This window comes from Gallus gallus, chromosome 2 (genome assembly GCF_016699485.2).
Source record: "Gallus gallus isolate bGalGal1 chromosome 2, bGalGal1.mat.broiler.GRCg7b, whole genome shotgun sequence".
Taxonomy (NCBI): Eukaryota; Metazoa; Chordata; class Aves; order Galliformes; family Phasianidae; genus Gallus; species Gallus gallus.
In genome coordinates, this window is record NC_052533.1 from 99,748,227 (window position 1) to 99,775,974 (window position 27,748).

General features: G+C 40.9%; 1 protein-coding gene across 31 annotated transcripts in view; it reads left to right on the forward strand.

Moving 5' to 3' along the window:
- Positions 1 to 27,748, forward strand: part of EPB41L3 (erythrocyte membrane protein band 4.1 like 3) — a 140,002-nt gene that overhangs the window by 50,533 nt on the left and 61,721 nt on the right. For 30 of the 31 annotated variants that reach the window (XM_046933205.1, XM_015282563.4, XM_015282562.4 and 27 more), the window contains exon 2: positions 23,252 to 23,463. In XM_046933205.1, the coding sequence (XP_046789161.1) occupies positions 23,263 to 23,463 (201 nt within the window). In that variant the 5' untranslated portion in view covers positions 23,252 to 23,262. The remainder of the gene's footprint in view (positions 1 to 23,251; positions 23,464 to 27,748) is intronic. The other variant, XM_025147875.3, reaches the window with a different exon arrangement.

The window sequence follows — 27,748 nt, forward strand, 5'->3', positions numbered from 1 at the left end:
GTCAGCCTAAATGAGGAGTAAAGCATAGGTTTCAGCCCCGCTTTAGAGGTTGGTATTACACGGAGTTGCCTCTTACTGAGTAGTTTTCTATAATAGGTATCTACGTTTGCCATTTTATTTTTCAGTATGTTACCAATTTAACCATTTATCTCAGTAGGCAAATGCCAGAGGAAAAGCTTTGAAGAAACTGTAGAATGGCAAGCCCAGCTGCGGGGTTTAAAGATGGACTGAGATTGTTGCTGTTTGGTCTTTTTTGTGTGTGTGTTGGAACCTACATTTTCCCTTTCTTCTCTCCTGGATCATTCCAGAATACTGAAAGTTTCAGTTAATTATATGTGCTTAAAGGAAAACACTGTAATGTAGTTTCCATGTACTGGAGCATTATTCTGGTACAGCTGGAGCTGGCAGCCTTTCATTCCCTTACCACCTCCTTTTCCTCCTAAAAATAGCAGTACACTACAGTGGGATTACAGGAGAGGCAGAAGAACGTTTCCTGAGCAACAGTTTTTGCTGGATGGCAGTTGAAGCAGCACCAAGACCGTGGAGGAGCCAGAGGGATATAGGAGCAGGGAAAGACTCAAGTCAGAAAGAGGCAGAAGTAGGGTGGAAGGGATGAGGGAGGTGGGTGGGAAGCGTCCTGTGCTGACAGCGAGATGTGCTGCGCTGCCTGGGGGATCAGGGGACACCTCACCACCTGAATCATTTAGAGGTTACTGAGACAGAGCACTCAGCAGCACAGCGCGGGGAGCAAATGCACGGCGTGGATGGGAGGTGTGGGCAAGATGACCTAATTTTCATCTCTGATTTCTATGATTTATTAAAGAGTTTTGCAAGCATTCTTGTAGCAGGCTTAGAGACAGAATTTGAGGCATGGCAATTAGAAGTCCTTTAATTCTGTGCCAGCGTGCTGTCAGGATTTGATCACTTATTTGCAGCAACAGTGGGAACCCTCGATGGCAGCAAGGAGAGATGGCAGCTTGGGCTCTGCTGGGTGCTAGTCCTGGTGCTGGCACTGGGTTGGCTTCTGGTTTGGGTCCTGTCTTCAGTGTCACTAGTACTGCACCCACCTCCTACTTAAGTATACTTAAATATGTCCAACCAGGCTTTCTGTCTGCATAAATTTTGTCCTTGCTTGCATTTGTACATAATTAAATTGTTAATTCAGTAATAATTAACAGCCATTCATTACTGTTATGCTGAAATACTGTTATTACTAATTTTCCTTGACAAACCATCCTTTCTCGTAAGTATTGGAGATGTGGTTATGTCTCATCAGTGCCCACTGAAGAGAGCTCTTGCAAAGCCAAACCAAAACATCCAAAATTTCACAAGATTTAAAGATAAAAAGGAGCATTTAATCATCATTTACTGGTGGTATGACACAGATTTCTTGACTTGTTCTTCACTATGTGAATTCATAACTATTACACTCATATAAAATATAAAGCAGGAATATTGTTCTTTGCAGCTTCTCTACTAGAATGGTAGGGCAGAGCAGTAAAGCCAGTCCTTTTCTCAGCCTGAGGGGACAGTGATTGAATTAAGGATGCTAAAGTGAAGAATAAAAAAGTTCCTTCTCTTTATTTATTTATTTATTTATTTTTAAAAAATCTTCCCACTGCTTCACTACTGGAATGGACATAAAATGTCTCTTTCCGGTATATGGCCAATGGCTTGATTTTTGGGGTTACCCCTAAAACCAGGACAGTTGTAGTTCCTACATTGTATGGTCCAGAGGAGTACTAGCAGCTTATGCAGAAGGAGTTCCAGTATTAAAGCTAGAGGCTGTATTGCTCCTTACTACAAGAAAGGCTCGGGGGCTCTGGAGCATGTCCAGGGAAGGGCAGTGAAGCTGTGAAAGGTCTGGAGCACAAGTCTTATGGGGAGTGGCTGAGGGAGATTGGTTTGTTCAGCCTGGAGAGGAGGAGGCTCAGGGGAGACCTTATTGCTCTCTACAATGACTTGAAAGAAGGTTGTGGTGAGGTGGGAGTCAGTCTCTTCTCCCAGGTTATAGTGATAGGTGATGAGAGGAAATGGCCTCAAGTTGTGCCAGGGAAGGTTGGAAGATTGGACATGTCCCCTATGACCTTCTGATCCTCGGAGGTTGCTTTGAAGATCACAATCATTGTAGTTGCTTCCTTCTTCTGACCAGACTGTGGAAATTGATACAAATATATCCCTGTAGTCTTGTAAGAAATCTTGTGCCTTATTCCAAAGTAAAATATGCTGACCTGCAATAGATGCAGTAACAAACCAGAATGTACGTTATAAAGATACATCATTCTCTAGCTTCCAAGCAGTTATAAGGAGATAAAATAGATACATTTGGTTCACTAAAAAATGTTTTGCTACATTCCTTTAAGTCATTCCAGGACTATTGCTGTTCCTAATGGGCAGAACAGCGAGTTTGCTTCCTTAGTAGTGTCCTCTGAGCTTGTGATGATGTTCTAAGAAGAAAAGTCTCTGTGAGATGGAACTTGGCACACAAACCAAGGTCTCAGCCAAGGAAATGCATTGTCTGTTAATTTTCTAAACAAGACTAGTTCAGCTGAATGTGAGTGCTTTTGCCTGTTTTGTATCTGGTTTCCACTGGCTATATTTTGATTTTTGTCATGTTCATATGATAAGCAATTATTTCTGCATACATGGCATTGTTTAAAAAAGAATAAAAATACTCATGGTTAAATATTTCTTATTTAAATGTTGGCTGCTGAGCCTGAAAGAAACTGTCCAGAAATTCAGAAGGAGTAGCACAAACATTAATGAGAGTCTGTATAAGTGTTTGAATGATAAACAGGATTATTTCCTACTTAAAAGCATAACTGTTAGAGAAGTTGGCTGCGCCAAAGCTGCTCTTTGACTAGGACAAGTTTAAGCCCAACATCTTGAGACTCTCAAGAGAGGAATCCTGCTTTCTAGTGGTATTTGGCCTTTGTTTTAAAACAATGTACTCCAAGCTACTATTCTGAAATTATGGTCCATGGAAAACCCATTGTAACTCACTCAGTGGAAATTTTTGAAACTTGTATTTCCTTCTGAACTCTAGTTAGACACTCCATAGGGAAATTATTTATCAAGACTACTACAGAGATACAAAACCAGTACTGAAGTGCAATATTTAATGTCACTTAATGTAGCAGCTCTGCGATATGTATGGTATCTTCTGGAAAGGGTGTAGTGAGGCAGGACAGGTTTTTTCTGTTACTCGTGTAGAATGTGCTAGTTCCATTGGTGGTAGTGTGCAGTGGAGTGGCTCTGCAGTCTGTTACATTGTGCCTCATTAAAAGGAGAAGGCAACTGCTTGAAAACTTAGCGGGAGCTTGGAATATGTGTAGCCTTCCATGGAGAAAGGAAGGAGGGACTGATAGTGCATGAGGCTTCCACTCAAGCATGGGTAGAAGACTCCTGGACCTCCTTAGTCTTTCCTGCCAACTCTCCTTCTGTGAGAAGAGTGCAGAAGAAACCCTCAACTTCGTTTCTAGCTCCTTCTTCCCCACCTCCAGGATTCCCTGCACCAGATCTTCCTGTGGGTAAATGCTGCTTGATCCTTTGTTGTAGACACCGCAAGCATTAAGAATTCAGCCTGTCAGGTGAAAATTTAAGTTGCAGCAGACACACCTCTTGTGGAGTTATCCTGCGATTAAAACTGTCAGTTCAAGTGAAATGTTGTTTTCATGGGCTCCTAACCTTTCAAAGCATTAATGTTGGAAGCTTAAACGTGCTATCTGCTTTCATCAAAATTCATCTTTAAAATATGTTTCATGTAAGGAGGGAGGAAAGTTTCACCTGTAGTTCAGAGATAACTGAAAGTGTATGTGTTTCCACTTGAAAATTTGACCTTTTCTTGCCTTGCCGCTAGGAGCAAGACAGAGCTGTCCAAACTTTGAGTTTTCACACCTGTCTGGTGTGATCTCTTCACTGAAGAGTGATGCTCTTGGACTTAATGAAACCAGAATGATGTGTCTTTTGATAGTCTCCCAAAATAGTCATGCAGAAGCTGATAAAGGTTGAGCAGTTATTGAAATATTTTGCAACAGTAACACCTTAAAGCACTTAGCAGAAAGTTGGGAAGAAAATCGGCAACCTTGAACGGCGGGTAACATTTAAACCAAATGCATTCCTTTCCTGTGCCCCCACTTGGTTTAAACAGCAGAAAACTTTCTGCAAGGGCACAGCTTCATCTCTCATGAAACCATTCTGCAGCTTCAGAAGCATGAAAGCTGCATCTGAAGGGCTGAGTTTATCTCTGCCACGTGAGGCAAAGCGCAACACCAAGGAACGTCGTGACTTCTAAACATGTTAAGAAGGGACGAGAGGCGGGCTGACACACAGCATTCCTGTATCGGCTGCCTCAGGGTTGTGCATTATTGGGGTTGCTGATGTTGTGAATGGAGCCCACTCGCTGTTTTCTCTGCAGCCACAATGCTATCATTGCAGATGTTTCTCTGCTCAGGAGCCAATAATAGCTAGAGATGTGGGATCCTGCTTTTCAGAGCAGCGGGATTCGAGGTGCATGGTTGTCCAGACTTCAGGCTGAGCCTTGGGCTGTGCATACATTTCAAGCTGTATTTCCACTGAGTGTAATGTGAGTTTGTGGATATTCAGTGGGTTTTTTCTGTTGCAAATTCATGGGGCTTGTGGACCATTACCCTCCTGAAGCAGGCTCCAACCTGCTCTGCTTAGTTGTCCTAATGGTACAAAATTCTACAGACATCCTCTCCCTTTCTTTTCCAACTGGGAAGCCAGTATTTTTCTCACAAAATATCAAATCCTCTTGAAAACTGCAACAACAGCATCAAACAAAAAAAAGTTATAGCAAAGTAATCATTGACCTGGATGCAAAGAGGATATTTTCAAGAGCACGGTGCTGACCTCAGTTTAGTATTGCAGTTCAGAGTAGGATGCTTGGAGAGTAGGATTCGGTCTTCATGAATCTTAATTCTTTCATTGAAAACTCTGGGCTTGGATCGAGCAGCTCTGTAAGCCCCAGTAGATACGCTGTTGTAGCCAGTGAATTTGCTGCACCAAACATTGGAGTGCTTGCAGCTTTCATCCCTCAGCCTCTTTGCAATCTACCTATTGGCACTATAAAAATGTTTTAAGTTTAATTACTTGGCTGTTTAATTTCCCTCATAAAAGATGAGACAACTTGTAAGTAAATGGAAGATTTTTGACCTAAAACCTATAAGCGTAAGAAGCTTTGGTCCTAGCCTGTGGTCTTAGAAATTGGAAAAAGAGCTTTTTAGAGACTGCTTAGAATGAAATGATGGATATTGGTGCCATCTCTGAGTATGGCAGCTGGAAAGTTTAATTATAGGTTGGAAATTCAGTTAGGGATTAGGGAAAGTGTTAGCAGAAGGAGTGAATGTAACTGACAGCTGTTTGCTGTAGGCCTCAGAGCAGCAGCGTATGTAAAGAACATGAAGCACAGAGCCAGAAGTGTGGGGGCTTTGAGCACTGAGGCACTCCAGGTCGCTTGTTCCTTGATACATGAGCTCAGGCTCTGTGAAATCATTGTAAAGGTTTACAAGCATAAAGATGGAGGCAAAAAAAAAAACCCTGTGTTTGTTTTGGAGCCCTGTGCATAGGCACCGGGGCCAGGTATAAACAAAGGGCAGGAGAAGTAGAGGGGAGTGGACATATCCACATTGTGCAAGGGGTCTGGTGGAAGGAGGCCTTGTGCAAAGAGGTATCTGGTGCTAAGGACCTGATATCCCTGTCCTGTGTGTTTTTGGGCATGTTCTTTGCCCTGACTTTACTCCTAACTAGAGACTTTATTCCTAACTAGTGCACAGCTAGTTCCTGTTGAGGAATTAGCTGTTTTTGTTCGGAACCAGAGAGTAGGGGATGGGGCCACCTGGAAATGTGCTTCAGGTTCCTACTGCAATTGAAACAGTTTGGAAAACCTGTGCTGCTGAGCATGGGGCTCACTGTAAGCATACTGAGAATGGTATTGCAGACATACAGGAGTAGTTGGAATGAGAAGTCCACATCCTTTTTCCTAGAAAAGTGAGAAATATTTCTGCATCTACTTAGGGTATTCTAAGCAGGATTTTTGAAAAAACATCTTCTCAGAAAGAGTGGTAAGGCATTGGAATGGGCTGCCCGGGGAGGTGGTGGTCACTGTCCCTGGAGATGGTCAATAACCATACAGATCTGGCACTGAAGGGCATGGTTTAGTGGGCAGTATTGGTGGTCAGTGGATGGTTGGACTAGATGGTTGTAGAAGTCTTTTCCAACATTAACGATTCTGTGATTCTACACGTAAGTCCTGTTGTGAAGTTCAGCCACTGGTGCTAAGACCTGTAATGTTACATATGGTTTGGACAGTTATAGCCAATATACTGTTAAAGATGAACCAGTCTTGTTTATCTGTTCTTTTTTGTTTGTTTTTTGTTTGTTTGTTTGTTTTTTCCTCAGGACTGGAGTTTTTTCATTCAAGTGCATTTGATGTGGTCTGAAAATAGTGTGGGTTTTTTGTTGTTGTTGTTTCTTTTTTTTTTTCTCCCTGTGGTACAGGTTTTTTACTATATACATTCTGTTTGAATGAGGAGGAGTTGGGAGGGATGTGTGCCAGACATAAGGTTGCTAGGTGCACACACGACTTAAGGGATCTGCTTTTTAACACACTGCAGTTACCGAAAGGCATCCTTCGAGAGGACAAAGAATGATTACAGAACTATAGGAAAAAAACCTTTTTATTTTGAAGTGTGTTTAAAACAGACATGCAATAGTGACATTTCAGTGGAGTTCCTATTCTTATGTGGAAGGATTGTAATATATATGGAACAGTTTGGATTTATCTCTATTGGCTGTGAACTTTAAGACTTTGTTTTATTCAGCTGCAGTAACAGATCTGCTCTACCGTACAGACTTCTGTGACCTAATGGTATACTGACCTGAGTGTTAAAGGAGTAAAACAAGGAATTGTTTTCCCCCAAAAATCAAGCTAATTGAAGCATTTGGCATTATTTATAATACATCTAATAGATTTATGGTTGTACATGATCTTCCTTGACAATTAAAAGCTTGTAGAGGACAAAAAATATGTGTATGGTTTAATAAGCGACAAGTGTCCCATATGAAACATACAACACTGTAGCTGCATGACGACCGTAATTCAGCCTTCCTGTGCATAATTCAGTATGACTGGTAATAATGTATGGCTGCGGTACAGAAGATAGTCCAGCTGGCTTCTTAAAAAATAGCTGCGTGATATTAATACCAAACACTTGCAGCTCTTGCATGCTTTCTGATCTCAGCTCCAGCTCTTTTTGACCATGCAGTTAAGTGGATTGGTGCCCTCATGTGAATGGGGATGATGGGCTCCTGCTAGTGCCTCGAGCTGGGGTGGGTATAGGGTGTTCTGGGGACTGCTGGTGCTACTTTCCACTTGATGAGGGAGGAGAAAGGTATTTACACCTCTTTCTTTTTTGGAGAGCTGATGTTCCTTGGGGAGTTCTCTGGCAATGGAAAGGAAGCACTTCATGTGGTATTTAAAATGCTGGACAAGAATTCACAGCAGGCGTTTCCTGTCCTCTGGAGCATGAACAGGGAGGAAAAGAAAGAAAGAAAGAAAAAAAGCAACTTATAAAATATGGTTCCTGTTGGGAATGATGGAATATACTTCAGCTTGTTCAGATAGTTTTTTCAGCGTAGCTTAAGCAACATACTGAATTACGGGTGAAATAATACAGGAAAAAAAACCCATCATCTTTCTGAATAAAATGTGCTTTTGTGAGACCATAAATGTTTGCAAATGGGATAAAACAGTGGAGAGCCTTGGGTTAGTGTTTTGGGAGTTCTGCCCTTTCTTGGATGCTTGCCTGTGAGTGAGAGAAGGAATTCTTAACTCGGTCAGTTTGCAGGCTGCTGACTTTTTTTTTTTCAGTTGATTTTTCTTCCCCTCAGCTTGGAAAACCCATTAATTACAGCTGTAATTCTGAGACTTAGATGCCTTTCAGGACACACAGGCTCCTGCCGTGTTTCTGGTCTTATTTAGCACTAGTGGATTAAACAAAAATCTCAGAACTCCACCCTGAAATCTTGCAATCTGCTTTTCTTCTTAAGGATATGTACATATCCAAGTCCACACTTGTATCTACTTAAGCCAGCTGGAGCTAGCCTTTCTGTAAGTTTTCAGTCGTCTGAATGCCAGCCATTGTCTAGCAACGGGTTTGCCACTTCCGTGAAGGGTTATCGTATAGCTGCCTATCAGCCAGCTCCTTGGTCTGTTTGTCCCAATGGACACCAGCTGCTGATACCAGCAATGGAAAGAGCAGACATTCTTGGTGGTGTGACATAGATTTGGGTTTTCTTCCTTCTCAGCTCCTGTAGTCTCTGCAGGGGTTTGTATGGCATGGAACTACCTACATGGCCACAGCCCTGCAGGGCATTTGAACCTGCTATGCAGCCCCTTGAATTGCTCTTCTCTTTTCCCTCCAAATGTCACATCTGTTTCATTGTTCTCAAAACATCACTTCTGCACTGGAAGAATGCAGTCAGCATTATGTAGTGATTCCATTTGCAGTGTCATTGATGCTCCACCTGCTTGAAATGCTTGGACAGCCTGAACAAAAGTCAAGGAATCAATACTGAGGCTGTTCTCAAAATGCAAGTTAAAAGAATCCTACTTAGTCTTCTTGTTTTCTGTTTTTCATGAGCATTTTAAGATGCCTTGATTAACATGAAAACACAGTTTTTACTGACCATTTAGCTTTTGGTTCATCGGGAGCTGAACTAAGCATTTGCCAGTATGTCAGAAGGGAGCTGACACTTCTATTGCAAATAACTTCTCCCCAAAAGCACTACTTGTGTTGAAACAGTTTGAGTTCTGGCTTGCAGCCGTAGGTTCACCTAAGCGTGCTACAGAAAGTGACAGGTAGACAGAAGTAATACATATTTTAATGTGCTTGACTCGGCTAGAGACTGTAAAATGGAATAGACTTTCCTTTGCATTGCTAGCAGATGTGAGATTACTCCCAACTTATTAATAAGTTATGGCACTGCCAGCGCTGCCACTCGGGTCACCTTAATATCCCTGCAGCTCTTGAAAACAGATGAGAAACTGGAGTTCCTGAGGTTTCTTAAAAGTATTATCCACACTTGTGAACCTATTACAGAGAAAACGTGCTGAGATGTCAGCCCAGCCAAGCAGTTGTTAATAACACCTGCTGGGTACCGAGGTGGGTATTTCTTGTTGTTTCAGCAAAGGATGGAAGCTAGTAGTGAAACTAGAAGTATTTCCTGTAAGTATCCCTAATTCTTCAATAAATAAAGGAGTATCATGGCTTGACTGTATTTGAGATATGGGAAGCCACAGTTGTTCTAACATAAATCATGGGCACTCTGTCACTGAAACTAGATCATGTACATTAATGAATACATTACTTGTTGGAATGTCAGTCAGCACAAAAGAAAGAACTTCTACAATATAAGATGAAAAAAAAAATCCAATAATAAATATTTACCTGGTAGAATTTTTATTTATTTATTTATTTATTTATTTTGCTTACTTTTTACTTAATATAATACAGTTAAGATAGCCTTCTTCCTCTTGGGAGATCTTCAACCAAGAGAGAAAACAGTGTAGGATTATAATAAATCACAAGTTAAAACTAAGTTCATAGTGCTATAATGTTGTGAAGATGGTGAACCTTTCAATGCCAGGAAGCATGAAGAATGTTGTCTTAAGACACTCTTTACAGTCTGTTCAGCACCACTGAGTTTGGTTTATCCCGAGTTGAATGTGGGGCTTGAATACTATTGCTCAGGCAAGAGGTGGAATGATTGGTAGGAGAATAGAGGAGGGAGAGTCTAAAAGAGGGCTAAAAATAGGGCTTGCAAGAAGAGGCAGAGGAGAGAGGAGTCCGAGGGGAGTACGGCAGCCGTCTGCAAGCTGCAGGGCCATTGCACACGTCCGCTGTCGTCAGGGCAAGAAGTAGTGTGCTTATATTTCAAGTAGGAAGAATTAGGTCAGACATTTGGGAAAATTTTCTTGAACACTAAGGCCAGGGAGTCAGTGTACGTAATAAATTTCCTGTGGGAAATAGGGAAACTTTATCATTATGGGACTTTAGTATCAAGTGGCACAAATACGTAATAGGGTGAGTTTAGAGAAGGCGCTTGGAAAGGGACCATGAAGCACTGACGTCAGGGTGCAGGACATTCTGAAGTGAAGAGCAGCATAATTAAGATAGAGCAAGTATCTGATCTATTTGTTTTGTTGGTGTCTTTTTCTTACTTGCATGGCTGTCTCTCTAAAGTTTGGTGGCTACTGCTGGAGGAGTATTTAATGCTGTTCTCAAGCTGGGAGAATGATTATTTTGTTTCTTGATTCTGTGCAGATATTGTCAAAAATGGTTTTGTAAGTGTAAGGATAGATTTGTGTGGCCTCAGCTGTGCTGAAGCGCACGCATATCGTGCAGGCTGCAGAGAGCAGAGTTGGTTGGACCCCAGCTGGAGGGCACTGCTTCCCCAGGGCATTGATGACATCTAGGGAGTGGGTTGGATTACTTCATTCATTTTTTAGTAATAACTGTATGAATATTGGCATGGAGATTTCTGTCCTTGCGGAAAACAGACTGCACAACAGGGGAAGGAGAGGCGAAATTGAACTCTGTCATTTATCTATCATCAACCATAGCTACTGGAATAAATTTTTGGCCATTCGTTACAAAATGGGGAATAATTCTTTCTATTTTCTGCATGTGTAATAGTTCCTGAGAAGATTGAATTGTACATTATTATGGTCTCACAATTGTTTGATAAATTAAGCTTCAAAATCATAAATTCTTTCTTGGGCAAATTTTTCCCATGAGGCTATTACCTTTTCCACACAGCACTGTGTAGCATAGAATATAAATAAGTTGAATTTTACATGCCGTGATCTGAAGGGCACTGAAAGAAATGGATTGGCATAAAACAATCAGTAGATATAATGTACAGCAGTCCTTTGTCACATGCCCAGGGAATGTAGCATTGGCTCCAACACAAAGTCAGCAGGAAGGATGGAAAAAGTCACTGTTTATGCACGTATTTCACTGGTTTAGGCACTTTCCCGATTAGCACAAGAGACAAGTTTGAAACACAGCACACAGAACAGACATTTATCTATTAATTGTAGGATTCTTCCTTAAATCGGGGTGGATAGGAGCTACAAGAGGTTGTTGGTTTTTTTTTTTTTAACCTTAAAAGTAAGCACAGTCAAACATTCACCAGAGCTATGTAAAGGAAAAAGGAAGTGAGAAGGGAAATAATGTATGTTGTAAAGTCATGTCTTACTGAGTTACAAAATACCAGCATCTAACTAAATTACTTTCACTTCTGGTTTCAAATAATCAACTTGACATTGAATCAATTTCTTTTTTAAAATGCTCAGTCTCTGTTGAGTAGCCTAAGATGATTTCCAATGACTTTTTTCTGTTTTTTTTTTTAATCTTTCTCAATTTCCAATGATCTAAAATGTGTAAGGAGCTTTCCTTCCTCTTTCTGTTGCAAAAATTGGTTCATTCTTTCTCTCTCCCGCTTTTGTGACTAAGCTGCATCACTACTATTTTCTTCCTTTCCATCTCCTCTCTCTCTTCCTACACTAATCTTTTTTCGAATCACTTTGTTGTGAGGCACTGCAAACCACCTGGCTGTCTTCATTGCCTCAGCCACTTCTGTTCTCTCTGAGATGCCATCTCTTCTGCATGCCTAAATTCAAGACAGGCATACATTTTGAGGAAGAATGGCCAGGTCAGGTTCCATCTTCAGTGGAAGCATAATCCAATATAACACTGAGTCAGGAGTTCATAATGTAATTACAGCTGGGTGTATGGCATTCTAGGGTTTGATGGGCGAATAGAGTTAAATCCTCTTTAAAGATAGCTGTTTTCATTTTCAGACTGTACTGGGTATTGGTCTTCACATTTGCATGGCTCAGAGCAACTGTACAGACGGTATAAGGTTTTGACTTTATTGGGACATTGTGAAGACATAGTATGCTTGCTTTTAGTTAGCTGTGGGGTTCATCATGCAGTGGGCCCTCAGAATATAACTCCAGTACATGGAAAAACATGTGCATGAGCTCTCTGTGTTTTGGAAACACACAACTAAAATTGTCCCAAAACACGTAACTAAAGTGTAACCAAATCTGGGAGAAAATCTCACTTACTCAGTGGTTTTAAGTTAGATCTCTCCACGCTGCAGATGTCTGGATCCACCGTAAATACTCTTGTCATTCGTGCTTTTCCATGTTGACCGACTCGTTCCTAGAAGTCTGCACTCCCACTGCACCATCTGTAGGATTTGGTTTGCATCCAACAAATCATTCAACAGCTGGTGATCTGGGGAAGCTGAACGGGTGGAGTTGTCTTTTTGACAGTGCACAGGCAGTGGGGAGAACTGCTGGTATCTGCACTTGAGATTTTTTGAGGGCCAAGGGGGACACTTCATAATGCATTTTAGCACAGGGTCATCTGGCAAGGGCTGGAAGAATGTTTTTGCAGAGACCATGTAAATTAGTGTCATGGGCTAGCCCCTCTGCCAAACAACTGGTGGTTTTGTAGTCTGTAGCAGGCAGTAAGGCAACTGAGGAGTGTGAGTTCTGGAACTCTGTTACAGGGTTCTGATATAGGAAGCTGACAGTCTGATGTCACGTGTTCAGTTGTTTAGACTCACAAGGTTTTAATTTTCTTTGAGGGGCCAGTGTTTTCCTGACATGGTGCTCCCAACTGGAAAGCTTATCACTTGATATCGTAGGATGTGTTTTACATTAAAAATCAAAATATGAAGTGAATAATTTGTTTTGGGAAAACAAAAATTATTACACCTAAACACAACTGTGATGTCTCGTAGTATAGCCTTGCTGCTATGGACTTGTTTAATGTCACCAAAAGCTGAAAAACAGGATGAAAACTTAGTGTGGTATTTGGGGAAAAACTGAGCCAAACAGAGGAGGAAGGCAGTAGGCCCCGAGCCTCAGAGCTCTGTGTGCACAGAGCAGCCTTTATTTAGGGAGGGCCCAGTGCAGGTTCAGGCTTTGCTCATCTATTTTATTTTTTTGCTGCCTGTAACTTCTTCCTTCCTGTTGTATCTACCTGAGTTTGTTGGGGTTTTGGTTATTTTAATCCTGTGTCCACAGAATTGCCTGGAAAGCAGCCTGCAGCTCCCCAGTGCTAGCAGGGGGTGCAGTGGGGCATGTCTCTCCCACTGCCATTTTTGCACTCTTTCCATCTCCATGACTGATGGCCACCTTATAAAAAAAGTAAAAAGGCTCAGTTCTGGGCAGGTTAGCAGGAAATACTGAAAAAAAAAACCTCAACATTTTTTTAATATTGCACCACTCTTGCAGGTAGCAGGCTGGTGAGGGCTTAGTTCAGGGGCGAGCAGTCCTTTAAGGCTCCAGGGCCATTACACAGAACAGAGCAAAACAAACTGGTTTCTTTGCTGAATTCCAGTTACTAAGATGCCCATGAAACCAGAAAAACCACATTGATGTTTTAAACTCATCTTCTGTTTGTTTGTTTTCTCTTGTCTTACTTTTGAGCTTTCCCATCGTCTAAGGTAAAAAGATAAATGCTTGGTGGGATGGAGTGGGAAGCCCATGGAGGTGATGGGCTGGATGGTTTGCACCTTGCCTTTCTGATTCCCATCTTCATGTGAGGCTGGGAGCACAGCCTGGTTAGATACTGTATGAAACTGAGAATAGTGTTCACAGGTGCTACAGTATTTTTGCCTGAGGTTAGAATGAAAATCCACCGCAACTGCCATGTCTCAGAAACTTGTGCACCTCTTCTTATGTGTGTGTAGATATATATATATATTTCAAATCCAAAATCGATTATCTTTTCTGCTTCCTATAAGAAAAATATGAACTTTAAAGATCTGTGCCTGCAGCACATTCAGTCTCTGTAGCACTCACGGCAAGTTTTAAGTGGTGAATGGTGCACAAGGGGCCCCATGTGAATGTTTAGCACCAGAGCAGTTCAGAAAGGTCAAAACCTCATGTAAACGTAAGCCAAGTAATCAAAGTCACTTCTCTGCAGAAAATCAGTGTGTGGCATTGAGGGCTCTTTCTTGCCCTTTTAAACTGCTGAATGAAGTATTTATCAATCAGTTGTAATCACAGCCGTATGAGCAGCTTTGTTATATTTCCTTTTTCTTGCATTTTTAATTGAAATGAGGGAGGGATGAATTTGGGGGTGTCTACATGGAATTCTCTGATCAGGATCTCCTCCTCCTTTCTCACATCAGCTCCCCATAGTTTTCCCATTATTTCAGCAGATTCCGGGTGTGGGGGGAATTGGAGGCCTTTACAGAGAGTTTGGTGGGTGTTTGCTTGCAGAGTACTGTTCCCTTGTTCCTCTGGCAAATTTCTGTCTTCCTATGGAGAAAACCACTTGAATCAACAGGATGTTCAAAAATCAGGCTAGCTTTGGGGTGTTTTAGGTAATATGGCTCCCAGAAGATGATCTGGGTCTTCAGGGAGAAGCGTGTGTTGGTCATGCTTTTTGAAAACCCTGTGTGCAGGAGAGTCAGAAGACATTACAGCCATTCTAGATTTTACTGTTGTGGAAGCGACCCATCAAGAAAACAGAACAGGTCTGAGTAGTTTAACTAATTCATAGAAACTATAGGAAAATGAAATAAAAATGTCATCCTGTGCTTCCAGTGCTCTGAACCAGAAGCAGATACGTGCTTCTCGTGAATTTGGACCTGTCACCTCAGGTGGAAAGAGTAGCAACATCAACAAAATATAATTGCTTATGCTTTATAAAGTTGCAAACAAAGAACGTTGATGTTGCTGTTTATCTGTGCAAAGTTTCCAGTGGTGACTGCACATAGCTATAGACATCCTCCTTTTGACTGTTATAGCTGGTATGCCGTCTACTCTAAATCCCACTTGATGCCAATCAAGTTCTTGCTTGCTGTCAGCAAATTCTTGATTACTTTCTGTCTGCAAGAAGCTTGTATGCATTGCAAGGCTCTTATCAGTTCTCTTCTCTCTATTTGCTTTCCCAGAGTAAGCAAATTCAGCTCCTTAAACCTTTTTCCACTCATGTTTTCTAAACCTGTTACCATTCTTTCTACTCTCTTCTTGACACTAATACGTACATTTCAAAAAATACGAGGCCCCAGATGAAATACAGTGTGCCACATGCTTCACTCTGATGCCAAAGAAGGCAGAATAGCCACAATTGTGTGTCTCAGAAGGAAACTGGTCTTGCTTGTGTGACTTCAGACCCTTATGCCTAGACAGTTATTCCTCATAGCATTTCACTTGTGATGTTCCCGTTGCAGTTGTCCTTACAGAATGTAGCCTATACATGGTTTTCTTTCAAGCTGCTTTTCTGATCTTGAAGTCTATTGAGTACTGATGCATTCTCTCAGGTTGTCATCATGCTACTGGCACTTGGTTTGATTGTGTTTTGGTTTTTTTTGTAAGCACTTGTTCAGCCCTTTTTTTTTTTTTTTAAGATAATTTAAACTATTTATGTTTGTTCATGAAAAAGTCATGTGGGGACTGGTTTAAAAGCTTTGCTAAAGATAGACTCTGTCATCTGCACCATTTTCTGCATTTTCTTTTTACCAGCTGGGACAGATGTCCTGTCAGAGAGAGCAAGAGAGAGACTGCATCAGTTTGACATCACATTTTGATAAATTTGTGATGACTTTGTTGTTTTTTTTTTTTCCAATCCCATTATTTTTATAGGGTTAGAAATCCTTCAGTGGTGTGTTCCACTAACTTCTCTTCTATTAAAATATGCTGTAATTATCGCTTTTTCTGTCCTCACCTTCCTCTGTAAGATCCGGTGCCGTGTTAGATCTTTTCATTTATTTGAGACCTTATCTAGCCCGTCTGGCATCTGCAAAGTGGTGGCTAATGGTTTAGAGATGCTTGCTGGCAGTTCCCGAAGCACCATGGGGACGTTTTTTAATGCTTTCTGATGACTTGATAACCCATAATTTACTGATGTCTTAATCTCTTCTTTCCTTATTCCAGCCTGCACTCACATGTCCTCTGTGTTAGGTTGAAAGATGTGCTGAGTATCTGATTGCAGGTAGCTTCTGTGAAGAGGCATTGAATAATTTAGCCTTTACTGTGCCGCATTTGTGTTAAGTAAGGTACCTGTTTTTTCTTTTTAATGTATTTATCGAATCTTTTATCATTTTCTGTGCCCTTGCTGGTTGTAAACCACTTCACATCTTAGTCTTCATCTCTCCTTTTATGTCTATAGCGTTCTTTTATGATCATCATATGAGTCATGTGTCCTACGTTCTGCTTTGGAGTACCATCCCTTTTGTTGTTGCTTTTTTCCCTGTCATTTAAAAGCTCCTGACGCTTCCTATCTCCACCCTGGGTAAGAAGAGCACAGTTTCTCCAGGAGCACCTGTGTCACTTTCTTTCATCAGACCTTCTTTCATCAGCAGCAGAGAGGTCCACTCATGCCTGGGATGTGGGCGGTTTGGGTCCTTATGGACAAGTCTGCTGTAGTCTCTTTGACACCTCTCCTAAAGATGTTGGGTGGTCACAGGTGTCTCCTCTGTCTCCTTCTGATACCTTACTGAAGTACTGTCTCAGTTTTTTTCTTCTTTCATCTTCATCAAGAAACCCTAAAGAAATCTCTATCATGCCCCTTCCAAGAAGGACAGACAAATAGTTGAAGTCATGCTGTATCTTCTAACACCTTCACCCAGCTTAGCTGTTATATTAACTCCTGCCTGTTCTTCCTGAAGCCTCATCTGCACAAATGCTTTGGCATTTGTGGCACAAATGCCACCATATCTTCTAAATCCCTGGTGCCACAACTGGAGCTCATCCTGGTATTTCCTTACGTTTAGCAGCTTTTCCTATTGATTTTCTTCTTGTCTCTCTTGTTGTTACCTTTTTGATTTTCATGTCTTGCACGTGTGTTTTTTTTTTTTCATGTGCCGATTCTGATGTGTGTATATGTTTAGGTATATGCATCCATCTTCTTGTTATGTTTAAGATGTAATCTTATGCTCTTAAATAGGTCCAATGTGTTTGTGAGTATAGGGGTTGCACATACTGGGGGCTGGAATCTCAGAGCCATTGCAGACAGTCTTTGTTAGGCTTTTTTAGGCTTTTAGGCTTTTTTAGGCTTTGTTAGGCCTAGGTCTTCTCTGCATGAGGGCAAATTTCATGAAAATTAAAGGCTATTAAAAAAAAATCTGTTTTTCCTGATGAGAAACTAAGGAATGAAAGAAGCTGATACTTAAAGCAGTTTAATGAAAACAGTTTATATTTGAAGCATAGAAGACAACAATCTGGCATAGAATCTTTTCTTAAATCATGTATTGACATTTCTGTTACTGTTCTCGGTGGCAGTATTCTTCTCCATATGGTCTTCTCATCAGCATCTCATCGTTATTTTATAAATATGTCTCTCATTATGTAGAACATTATTTTTAAAATATGGAATCATTATTGTATTATGTAACTTCCAAAGTTGGATCTTTTCAGTGATTTATTGTACTTTTCATAAATTGTAATTAAAGAAGAACTTTCCACAAAGAGAATTAATTAGATCAAAGAAGCATTTAAGTGTAAATCATTAGTCTTCGTATTACAGGAAATAGTTAGTGGCTATGTATAGTTCATTTAATTATACTAGGTTCAATTTTGTTTAGTCACTGTATCTTGATTTGTTTTGAAGTTAATTTGCAATTTCTTCTGTAATGTGATTTCAGTTTACTTAATATATCAGATATATATAAATACGTGCTATTGCAAATAAATAAAGATTTATTAATGACTTCACGGTAAATTAAACCACAGCCTCTGCTGTAAACTGGCTGTGAATTCAGTTGGTCTATATATGGGTAACACAGAAGATCTACACTGTTAGAATAGGAGGCAAGAAGTCAAATGACTTGTTAAATGTACGGATATATGTTGTAGATTGCAACTGTCATTTAATGGAGGGAACCAGATGACAGAGGATCAGAGAATCATAGCATGACATGGGAGATGTACTCCGAACCCTCTAATAATCTTCATGGTCCTTGTCTGGACCCTCTTCAACAGCTCCACAGTCTTTTTCATCCTGGGGGCTCCAGACGTGGATGCTGTACTCCAGATGGGGCCTTACAAGAACAGAGTAGAGGGGAATATTCACCTCCCTCGCCCTGCTAGTCACCTTTTTGATGTAGCCCAGGGTACAGCTGGCCTTATGGGCTACAAGTGCATTGCTGGTTTGCATCAAACTTTTTGTCCACCAGGACATAGCCTGGGCTTGATTTGGTGAGAGAATTGTTGGTAGAGGTGAACATGGTTCTGGTTCCCATATGAAGAACCAGTTTTCAGTCTGTGACTAGTAAGGTAATGGCAGTGGTACTGTCTCAAATGGCAATATGTTGATAGCTCTAGATAATAATGACTGAGTGTGTTGGAAGGTTTTAGGATGCAAGCTCTGCACAGTGGTTTGCAGGTTTAGCAACCCAGATGAAGTGTACTTACTTTGTAAGAGGGAATGGAAAGATACCTTATCTGTAATTCGATCTCGTAAAATTACTTTCAAGCATGCCATGTGGTTTTTTGAAAGTGTTCTTCACACCTTGATAATATGTGAATATTTTCTCTTATTAATTTGCAGTGCTCTGAAATGCTTATATTTTACACCTTTACGTTACTGAAAGTGTATTCATTTTAAACTTAGTTTTTGAGGTTGAATTAAGTTAGTTCTTGGCATAATTTTTCTTTAAACAATAAAAAGTTGATTTTCATTCACATTGAATTTTGTATCCAAATTTACTTTAGACTTAAGAGTGTCCAGCATTAGCAGCATCTGTATTGCGTTTGGACTGGACTAATCTTTTGGAATCTTTGACTGTGGGATTGTAAGCCAAAACTTCGATATCCAAGAACACATCTGGGTTGCATAGTATTACCTCATTTGTGTAAGGTAGTGTTCTTAGTTTCTTTTCATTAGTTTGTTTTCTGTTGGCTGGAAGGAGGAATTTGATACAGCGCTGTGCTGGCAGCAGAATAAGTTTAAGGGACTTCAGTGATGTTTTTCTTTCTGTACTGGAATTCACATTAGAAGTCATGATTTTGGTATATAACTAGATATAGTAAATAAACTAATAAAATACAACTAACAAACGTTTGTCTGATTTAATTTATTGGACAAGTGTGCAGATACCACAAGCTATTCTGTCAAATGCAAATTTCACAAAAACAAAAGTAGGGTTATATTTATATTACTAGATTTCTTAAGATTACTGTTATTTCTTCAAGTACCTGCCTCTTCCTAGGAAGATTGTTATGCCATTTATAAAGCAGTGAAATACTTGAAAAGATTTTTACAGATAAACAGTTGTTTTCTGAGGAAGGCAAAACAACCTAGTACTTTGCACTAAAAGAGAGAAAAATATTGTTTTGCTGTCTTGCCGTTTATGTATTTTCAGCCTGTGCTAGATGGAATGCATTAATATGTGGAGACGCATCTTAAAAATCTGATGAATTTAAATGGTATTCTGGGGTCCATCAGAAGAGGGGTGGCCAGCAGGGACAGGGATGTGATTGTCCCTCCCTATTCTGCCCTCATGAGGTCCCATTTGGAGTACTGCATCCAGGTCTGGGACCCTCAATACAAGAAAGACAGGGAGCTGTTGGAGAGGGTCCAAAGGAGGGCCACAAAGGTGATCCAAGGGCTGGAGCACCTCCCCTACGAAGACAGGCTGAGGGAGCTGGGCTTGTACAGCCTGGAGTAAAGAAGGCTGCTGGGTGACCTAATCGCAGCCTTTCAGTACCTAAAGGGATCCTATAAACAGGAGGGGTATCAGCTCTTTGGAAGGGTAGATAACAGCAGGACAAGGGGAAGTGGTTTTAAGTTGAAGGAGGGAAGATTTAGGTTGGATGTCAGGGGGAAGTTCTTTACTATGAGAGTGGTGAGGTGCTGGCACAGGCTGCCCAGAGAGGATGGGGTGGATGCCCCATCCCTGGAGGTGTTCAAGGCCAGGTAGGATGGAGCCCTGGGCAGCCTGGTCTAGTATTAGATATGGAGGTTGGTGACCCTGCCTGTGGCGGGGGCGTTGGAGCTTCATGATCATTGAGGTCCCTTCCAACCCGGGCTATTCTGTGATTCTGTGAATTTATAAGAAATTGCTTTAAAAATGTGTTTGCTTTACTTCTATTTACATCTGTAAGATAACAGTGTGAAATTAATAGTATTTTGTTCTCAGTATTTGTTGCTAAACATACTAGTGTGCGTAGGGCAATAGAGAAGATGTTTGGAAACGGGTAACCTCGGGTTAATTAAATCCATCTGGTGGCTGACTAATGACAGGAATACTGTATCCAGGGAATCATTTAGTGCTACAAGATTTGATAATGCACCAGAAGTTTTCTAACAAAGCAGTCTTAGAGCAAACTAGGACTCGCATGTAACTGGAGTGAAAACCAGTCCCGCAGAGCAGCTCATAGAATTGCAAAGGTCTGTTGCAAGCAGAAATGTCCCAGAAGAACTGAAGAACTACATTTTTTTGTTCCTTGAGATGTAAAATTGTGGGTGGGACATGAAGTAAAGCTTATTTTCAGTTTGTGCTGCAAGGATCTGACATTTATGGGACTAATTTAGATGAATATGTTTCCTAGCTCACTAAAATCTAAGAACAAATATCTGCCCGGGGAGGTGGTGGAGTCACTGACCATGGAGGTGTTCAAGGAACATTTGGACGTTGTGTTGAGGGACATGGTTTAGTGAGAACTATTGGTGATTACTATTGGGTGGATGGTTGGACTGGGTGATCCTGAGGGTCTTTTCCTTGGTGATTCTATGATTCTATGATCTTCAGTAGGAAAGAAGCTATATAGGGTGAAAACAGCTTCTAGAGGCACTGTGGTAAAAAATGAAGAAAGGCAGAATTTTAATTTGTGTCAGCTGGCAAGATATTGGATCCTATGTAGATCAATGCCTGAAGATACTGCTGTTGACGGTGTTTTAAAGCAGCAGCTGTGATAGTTCTTTTCTGTTACAGTGCTCTAACTACATGTAATATCCAGAAGAAAAAGACTTTGTACTAGCATCCGCTTATGCTTTCTGTTTGTCATCTGTATTGTTGACTGATTTTTGTATGGATTTTGTAGCTGTAAGTTAGCTTTTTGTTACTTGCCAGTTCAAAATTTCTGGGAAAACAAAAGCAACAAATGCATAGTTTGTTGTTACTGAGTTAATTATTTGATTAATTTGCATTTAATGTTTTATTGCACTCACGCAGAACATGGTCTGGAGGTGGGGAAGGAACTTCTGAAGTTTGAGGAGACCTGAATACTTGTAAAGCAAGCCAACCATGGTAGCATCAGATAAAGAATAGTTTGTTACATGTTGATCTGACAGATGGGCAAAACAAAACTGAGAGATTAACGTTATTCTGCAGTTTAATTTTTAAAGCATACAACAACAGTGGCTTAATAGAATTGAAAATGGAGAATGAGTTTGTTTGCTCTACATTTGAGGAACTTGCCTAAGCTTCCTTTGTAGCGAGTAGAACAAAATAGCGCTAGTAAGTGATTTATCTCGGCTTAAAGCAGACATCCGAAATAGGTCAGATGAATCACTCTCTGAAATGTCTGTTTTTCTCCTCTGAGTGTGGAGTGAGTTTAAAGTGACCATCTCAGATGTGTACATCCAGAGTTGGATTAGATGGATACCTTCCAGGCTGTCACATTTTACTAGGTAATGGATAGTTACTGCTTTTTGTAGGGGCTGAAGGCAACTGTTTAAGTAACACATTTCTAAAGGGTGTTTTTTTGTGCAGCTGTGTCAGCTTAAGTGTAGAAATTTGATGTATTCTTAATGAAGTACATCATGTGTTAGGACTTTGAAAGTGTGCCCTGAAACATAAATCTACCATATGCATTGCATATTTCGCCCTTGTGAGTATTGGTGTGCAGCAGGTATGACCATGCACCTGCCTCCACGTGGGCACTGCAAAAACCAAATGCGAGCTGAATGCTTTGAATTAGCTGTATGGAGAATTGTGTTCCCTGGAGACCTTAGCCTTGAGAGTACACAATACATAAATGAGTTTGAAAATACAATTTGACCTCATTTACAATGTTTTCTGTCAAGCAGTGCAGCTTATTAATCATTCTGACAACATCAAAAAGGAATTCTGTTCTTTCTCCTGTAATCTTCAGCAAGTCTGTTTCTCCTAGTAAACCCTGTAGTGTAAATTAAGAACTGATAACGACTTCAGAGTGGATGAATTAGCACATGTATATTCTGTGAAACTACGTGTAATTACACAGTAGCTATGGTTACCAGGTTAAAGAAATTATGGCCTGATGATGAACAGAAATAGATTGCAAAGGGCTGAGTTGGTTTGGAGTTGCCTAAGAGTTAAGTGCTCGAGTATATTCATAGTTATCATGGACTTGTACATGTAACAAAAATCCAAATATTCTTTATTTCCTGAACTGACACTGTCTGCTTTTCCAAAGTCTTGTTTTCATGCAGTAGGTTTTAAACTTGTGTTTTGCTTTTATGTAGTTTTAAGAATTGAGTGCCGAGCACATGTTTGTAATGAGGCTATTAAGTTTCAAAATTCAAGATTTTGAATGAATATTGCTAATATTTTTATTTGCTTCTGGACAATGCTAAGTTCAGGCATAATTAGTTTTTATTCCAGAAGAATTGTATACTCACTTTTATTTAAATCTAACTCTTAGAATGACTTAACGGAAGTATTTATCTTTTTTGTTTTTTCTTCCTTTTTTTAATGGATACTCCATGACTGAAAAAGAAGTGACAGAAGTGTGGGTGAATTCAAGCAGGATGGACAGAATTGGTCACAAGGACATGATATGTTCTCACTGCTCTTGGTGGGCCCATTTCAATGTTTTCAGCATCTGTACTGCCTAGAAACATCAAAACAACTTGAGACTGTTTCCAAAAGTAGTGCAGTTGTTGAGGAGATCAAACTCTGTTGCTTTAAATGTAAATAATGAAAGACTGAACATTTCTAGAAGTTTCCACATGCTCATGGTTTAGAAACCCAAGCTATAGTGAGTTGTGTTGGAATTCAGGCACTAAAAACAGCTTTTTTCGATGTGTTACTCTCTTTTAAGGAATTGTGAACTAGGTAGAATGGCACTTCTGCATTTAACTTCAACGTAATTCCTGTAACGTTGTCCGTATATTATAAGGAATAGAATAAGAGTGAGTAGGGGAAGATTTTACAGCACCGTGCTCTTTTTTAGATCACAGCTTACAAATGAATGGCTCCCCTTGTTTTCCAGAATAACCAACCATGACGACAGAGTCGGGATCAGATTCTGAGTCCAAGGACAAAGAACAGGACCAGCAAGAAGCCCCTGCACAGCCAGGGGCGGCGGCAGAGGTCCCACCACAGGAGCAACAGCAGCAGCAGCAACTGAGTGAAGAGCACCAAAACGAACTTGAGCAGTTCTCAGCTGTGGCAGCGCACAGCACACCGGTGAGGAAGGAGCAGGTAGGAGAGCTGTGTGCTATTGCTCCTGGGAATCATAGAATCATACAACGGCCTGGGTTGAAAAGGACCACAATGGTCATTGAGTTTCAACCCCCCTACTATGTGCAGGGTCGCCAACCACCAGACCAGGCTGCCCAGAGCCACATCCAGCCTGGCCTTGAATGCCTCCAGGAATGGGGCATCCACAGCCTCCTTGGACAATCTGTTCCAGTGCATCACCACCCTCCTTGTGAAAAACTTCTTCCTAATATCCAACCTAAACCTCCCCTGTCTCAGTTTAAAACCATTCCCCCTTGTCCTATCACTATCCACCCTTGTAAACAGTCATACTCCCTCCTGTTGATATGCTCCCTTCAAGTGCTGGAAGGCCACAATGAGGTCTCCCTGGAGCCTTCTCTTCTCCAAGCTAAACAATCCCAGTTCCCTCAACCTTTCCTCATAGGAGAGGTACTCCAGCCCTCTGATCATCTTAGTGGCCCTCCTGTGGACCCACTCCAAGAGCTCCACGTCTTTCCTGTACTGGTGGCCCCAGGCCTGGACGCAGTACTCCAGAACAGTGAGCCTGTTTGGTGTGATGTTGTAGGTCTTCATTGGTTGGTCTTCTGTGTTTTAGCATAATAACCCTCATGCAGGATGTCTGGAAGTTCATGTCTTTCTGCCTTCACTGTGCTGCTTTGGGCTGGTCTTACTAAGTGAGAAATGCTTTCCATCTTACATTTGCGTTAGGTAGCAAACAGTGCCAACTTTTAAGAAGCTAAAAATATTTTCAGAGTTCATTTTTTTTATTTGACACCTGCTGAAAACTGATTTCATGCTTGCTTGTCTGATGTGTGAGCCATGAAGAATCTGTGGTCTGTTAAGCTTCTTGTATTTCTGAAATGACTGCATTATAATTGCTTTAACTTCTCACGAAATAGGTTTTAGAAGAGCTATCACATGATTTTTCCATTTGGTTCATTGTCGCACTTATTAAATTTGTGGCGGCTGCTTTCTTCTGTTAACAATTTCCAGTCAATAGGATTAACAGGCATTATTATTCATCGGTAAGTGACACAAAAATTAATGAGGTACCTGCAAATCACATCCCTTAGATCCGTAAGGTTATGACCCCCCCCCCCCCCCCCCAGCTTTGATGGCATTCACCTTTGAAGAGTGGAATAAGGTACTCATGCTCCTCCTCTGTTCTTCACCAAAAAAAAAAATCAGGTACTTTGTGAGGTCTTGCTATTTTTCCTAGTTGGGGACAGTGCTGTTAGAGCAAGGAGAAGTAAGACATTACTTACTAACATTGTGAATGTTCCCACAGAAGCTGCTTGAGGCTGGCTGTGCTCTTGGCTTTTAATCCTTTTTTCTGCAGAACTACAGCTCAAACTTGCTGTTGGTGAGGGAAAAAAAAATGAGCATAAGCTGTTTCATATACAAGCAAAGCCTTTAATATCTCCCAGATTTATGGATGCATACCTAAGTTTTTGGGAGAATGAGTGCTCCTGGGACCAAATTAAAAGAGTTGTCTGACTTCCTTTATCCCAAGATGTAGACATGGCAGGACAGGATTTCTGATATTTATTGCTATTGAAGATCAACTTCTTTTTTTTTTTTTTTCTTTTTCTTGGTTGTTAACTATTTCTATCAGTGATAAAATCTCTGATCATCCTCTCTCCATCCCCACCAAAGACCTCTGTGATTTTGTTTCCACATCTACCAATTATGAGCCGGGAGAATTTCAGTCTCTGAAATAAGCCACAAGTTACCTGTAGTTAGTCTGGGGAAAAGAGACAGGGCTGCTTTCCAGGAGAGAAAAGCACTACACAAACAAATTCCTAATGTACAATTCAGTTCTGTCAGGCCCAGACATAAGTATTATCTTTTTTTTCTTCCAGACCACTTAAAAGCAGTACCAACCAACAGAATTATTGGCAGTGGGTTCATTAAAAAGTCAGAAATTGTGGGATTAATGGATATCATTTTCTGTCTTGCTGTCATTTGTTCCTCCACTGTGGGATCAATATGGAGTAAGCTTTTGTTTTTTTTATCGCTTGTATAAGAGAATCTTAGGAAGAAAGATTGAAGTTACTGATCCATGACAGTGATTTCTTGTTTTCATACCATACACATGAGAAAGAACATTTTAATAAAAACAAAAAGGCTGCTTTGCAGTGGGATTAGCAGTTACTACAGAAATTAATTATTTCATGAAATATGATAATATAATCATACAATCTTCCTCCCTTTCTGTCTACTTGAAGAGCAAGAATGTATCACACATGTTGGATGCTAACATTTCTAAGAAACTATCATAAATAGATGGGTTTCGTGCATTGTGCAAGTTCGGTAATCATGGAAACATACAATGGCCTGGGTTGAAAAGGACCACAATGATCATCGAGCTTCAACCCCCCTGCTATGTGCAGGGTCACCAACCACCAGACCAGGCTGCCCAGAGCCACATCCAGCCTGGCCTTGAATGCCTCCAGGGATGGGGCATCCACAGCCACCTTGGGCAGCCTTTTCCAGTGCATCACCACCCTCTGTGTGAAAAACTTCCTCCTAATATCCAACCTAAACCTCCCCTGTCTCAGTTTAAAAACAATCCCCCCTTGTCCTATCACTATCCACCCTCATAAACAACCATTCCTCCTCCTGTTTATACGCTCCCTTCAAGCACTGGAAGGCTGCAATGAGGTCTCCCTGGAGTCTTCTTCTCTTCTCCAAGCTAAACAAGCCCAGTTCCCTCAGCCTTTCACTTTGCACTCAAGTCAGAAGCTGTGAAGCATCCAAGATCATTACTGCTGAATCCTGTGACTTCAAGGGCTTGATGTGAGGGAGAATTCCAGCTTCAGAAGGGGATGAACATACTGTGTCGTAGTAAGATATATCAGTGTAAATTGAGATGAAAAGCTTATGCTCAAAAAATACAAACCCTGAAGCAATTTGTGCTTCACTATAATTTAGTCCGTAACATTGAAAATGTGGTAGAAATGTCTGTAGCAGGGGTGAACTGAATTCCAGGAAGAATATAGCTATGCTTGCAGAGTTCAGACTAATTCACTGAGTACGTGGGATTTTCACTGGCCACTTTTTTTTCCTAAATAACACAATGTCAGTTTTCTTTAGGAAGAAGAGGCTTAATTCACTCTGAAGGTACCTCAGTGCCTAAACATGTCAGCATAGTTCATGAGATCTTCTCTAATAGTTCTTGGCATGTTTTGTTCTCCAGACAAATGAGAGAAAATCCATTGTATGATTTTAACCTAGACAGATTCTCCTGATCTTAATGTCAGTAGGAGCCTAGCAAACAAAATAATGTCAATACTAAAAAACATATATTTACAAATAAGCAAATGCCTGCTTTGCTCTTTATCTACAAAGTGTCTTCATGAAGGGAAATAATCAGCAATCCAGAGTAATTCAAAGAAGTTGTTTGCAGGCTGAAGAGGCTTCTAAAATGAAAAAGGCTGCTGGGTGCCGTTGCTGTTATGGATTTATCTTTCAAGCAGTTCTCCTAACTTCATTAGAAAGTTACTTCCATGGATCTGTTTTGTTTTTTGTTGTTTGTTTTCTTTTTTAAGGTTTTTGTTTGTTTGTTTGTTTGGTGCTGGGAAGAAGTTTACTCTCACGTGAGATCTAATGAGCCACCTGCAATGACAGCATAGTTCTTTCATCCCTGGGATGACTTTTGCACCTGCAGATGTGTAAATGCATCTTCTGCGGTAGATTTCCTTAAGAAAACACGCAGAAGTCATCAGAATGCCTCTTCTCATCCGTGCTAGGCCCCTAAGAGGCGACATCTTGAGCCTTGTTTTCCTCATGGTGCGTAGGCCCAACTGCTTGCCAGCTGGCCTCTGTGGTTGTAGAGAGGTGGCTTGGCCTCAAGTCTTGTTTGGAGCCCGGAGGCACTCGCCCTCATTCCCATGGCCATGGTGTACATTTAAACCCCAGCAAACAGCTAATCTTGTGATATACACTGTGCCTTCATCTACTGCCAGCCTTCAAGGCATGCAAGGACCTTGGTGTCTGGACATCCAAGTGCTGGGAGGAGAAAGTCCTGCAGGTCTGCAAATAGACAGGGGAATAGCCAGCTGGTGGATTTTTAAAGCAGCTTCTTTGTTCTGCTTCGTATCTTCCTTGTCCTGCTTTCTTTTTATCTCCCCACTCAGGAATACCCAGCAGACCTTTGCTCTGCCCTCCCTTGTGTAGGGAAAAGGAGGAGCATGGGGCCACAGTTACATCTTTGCTTTGGTGGCAGTTAGTGTTCTGGCTGATTCCAAATGCTCCTTTTCCCCAT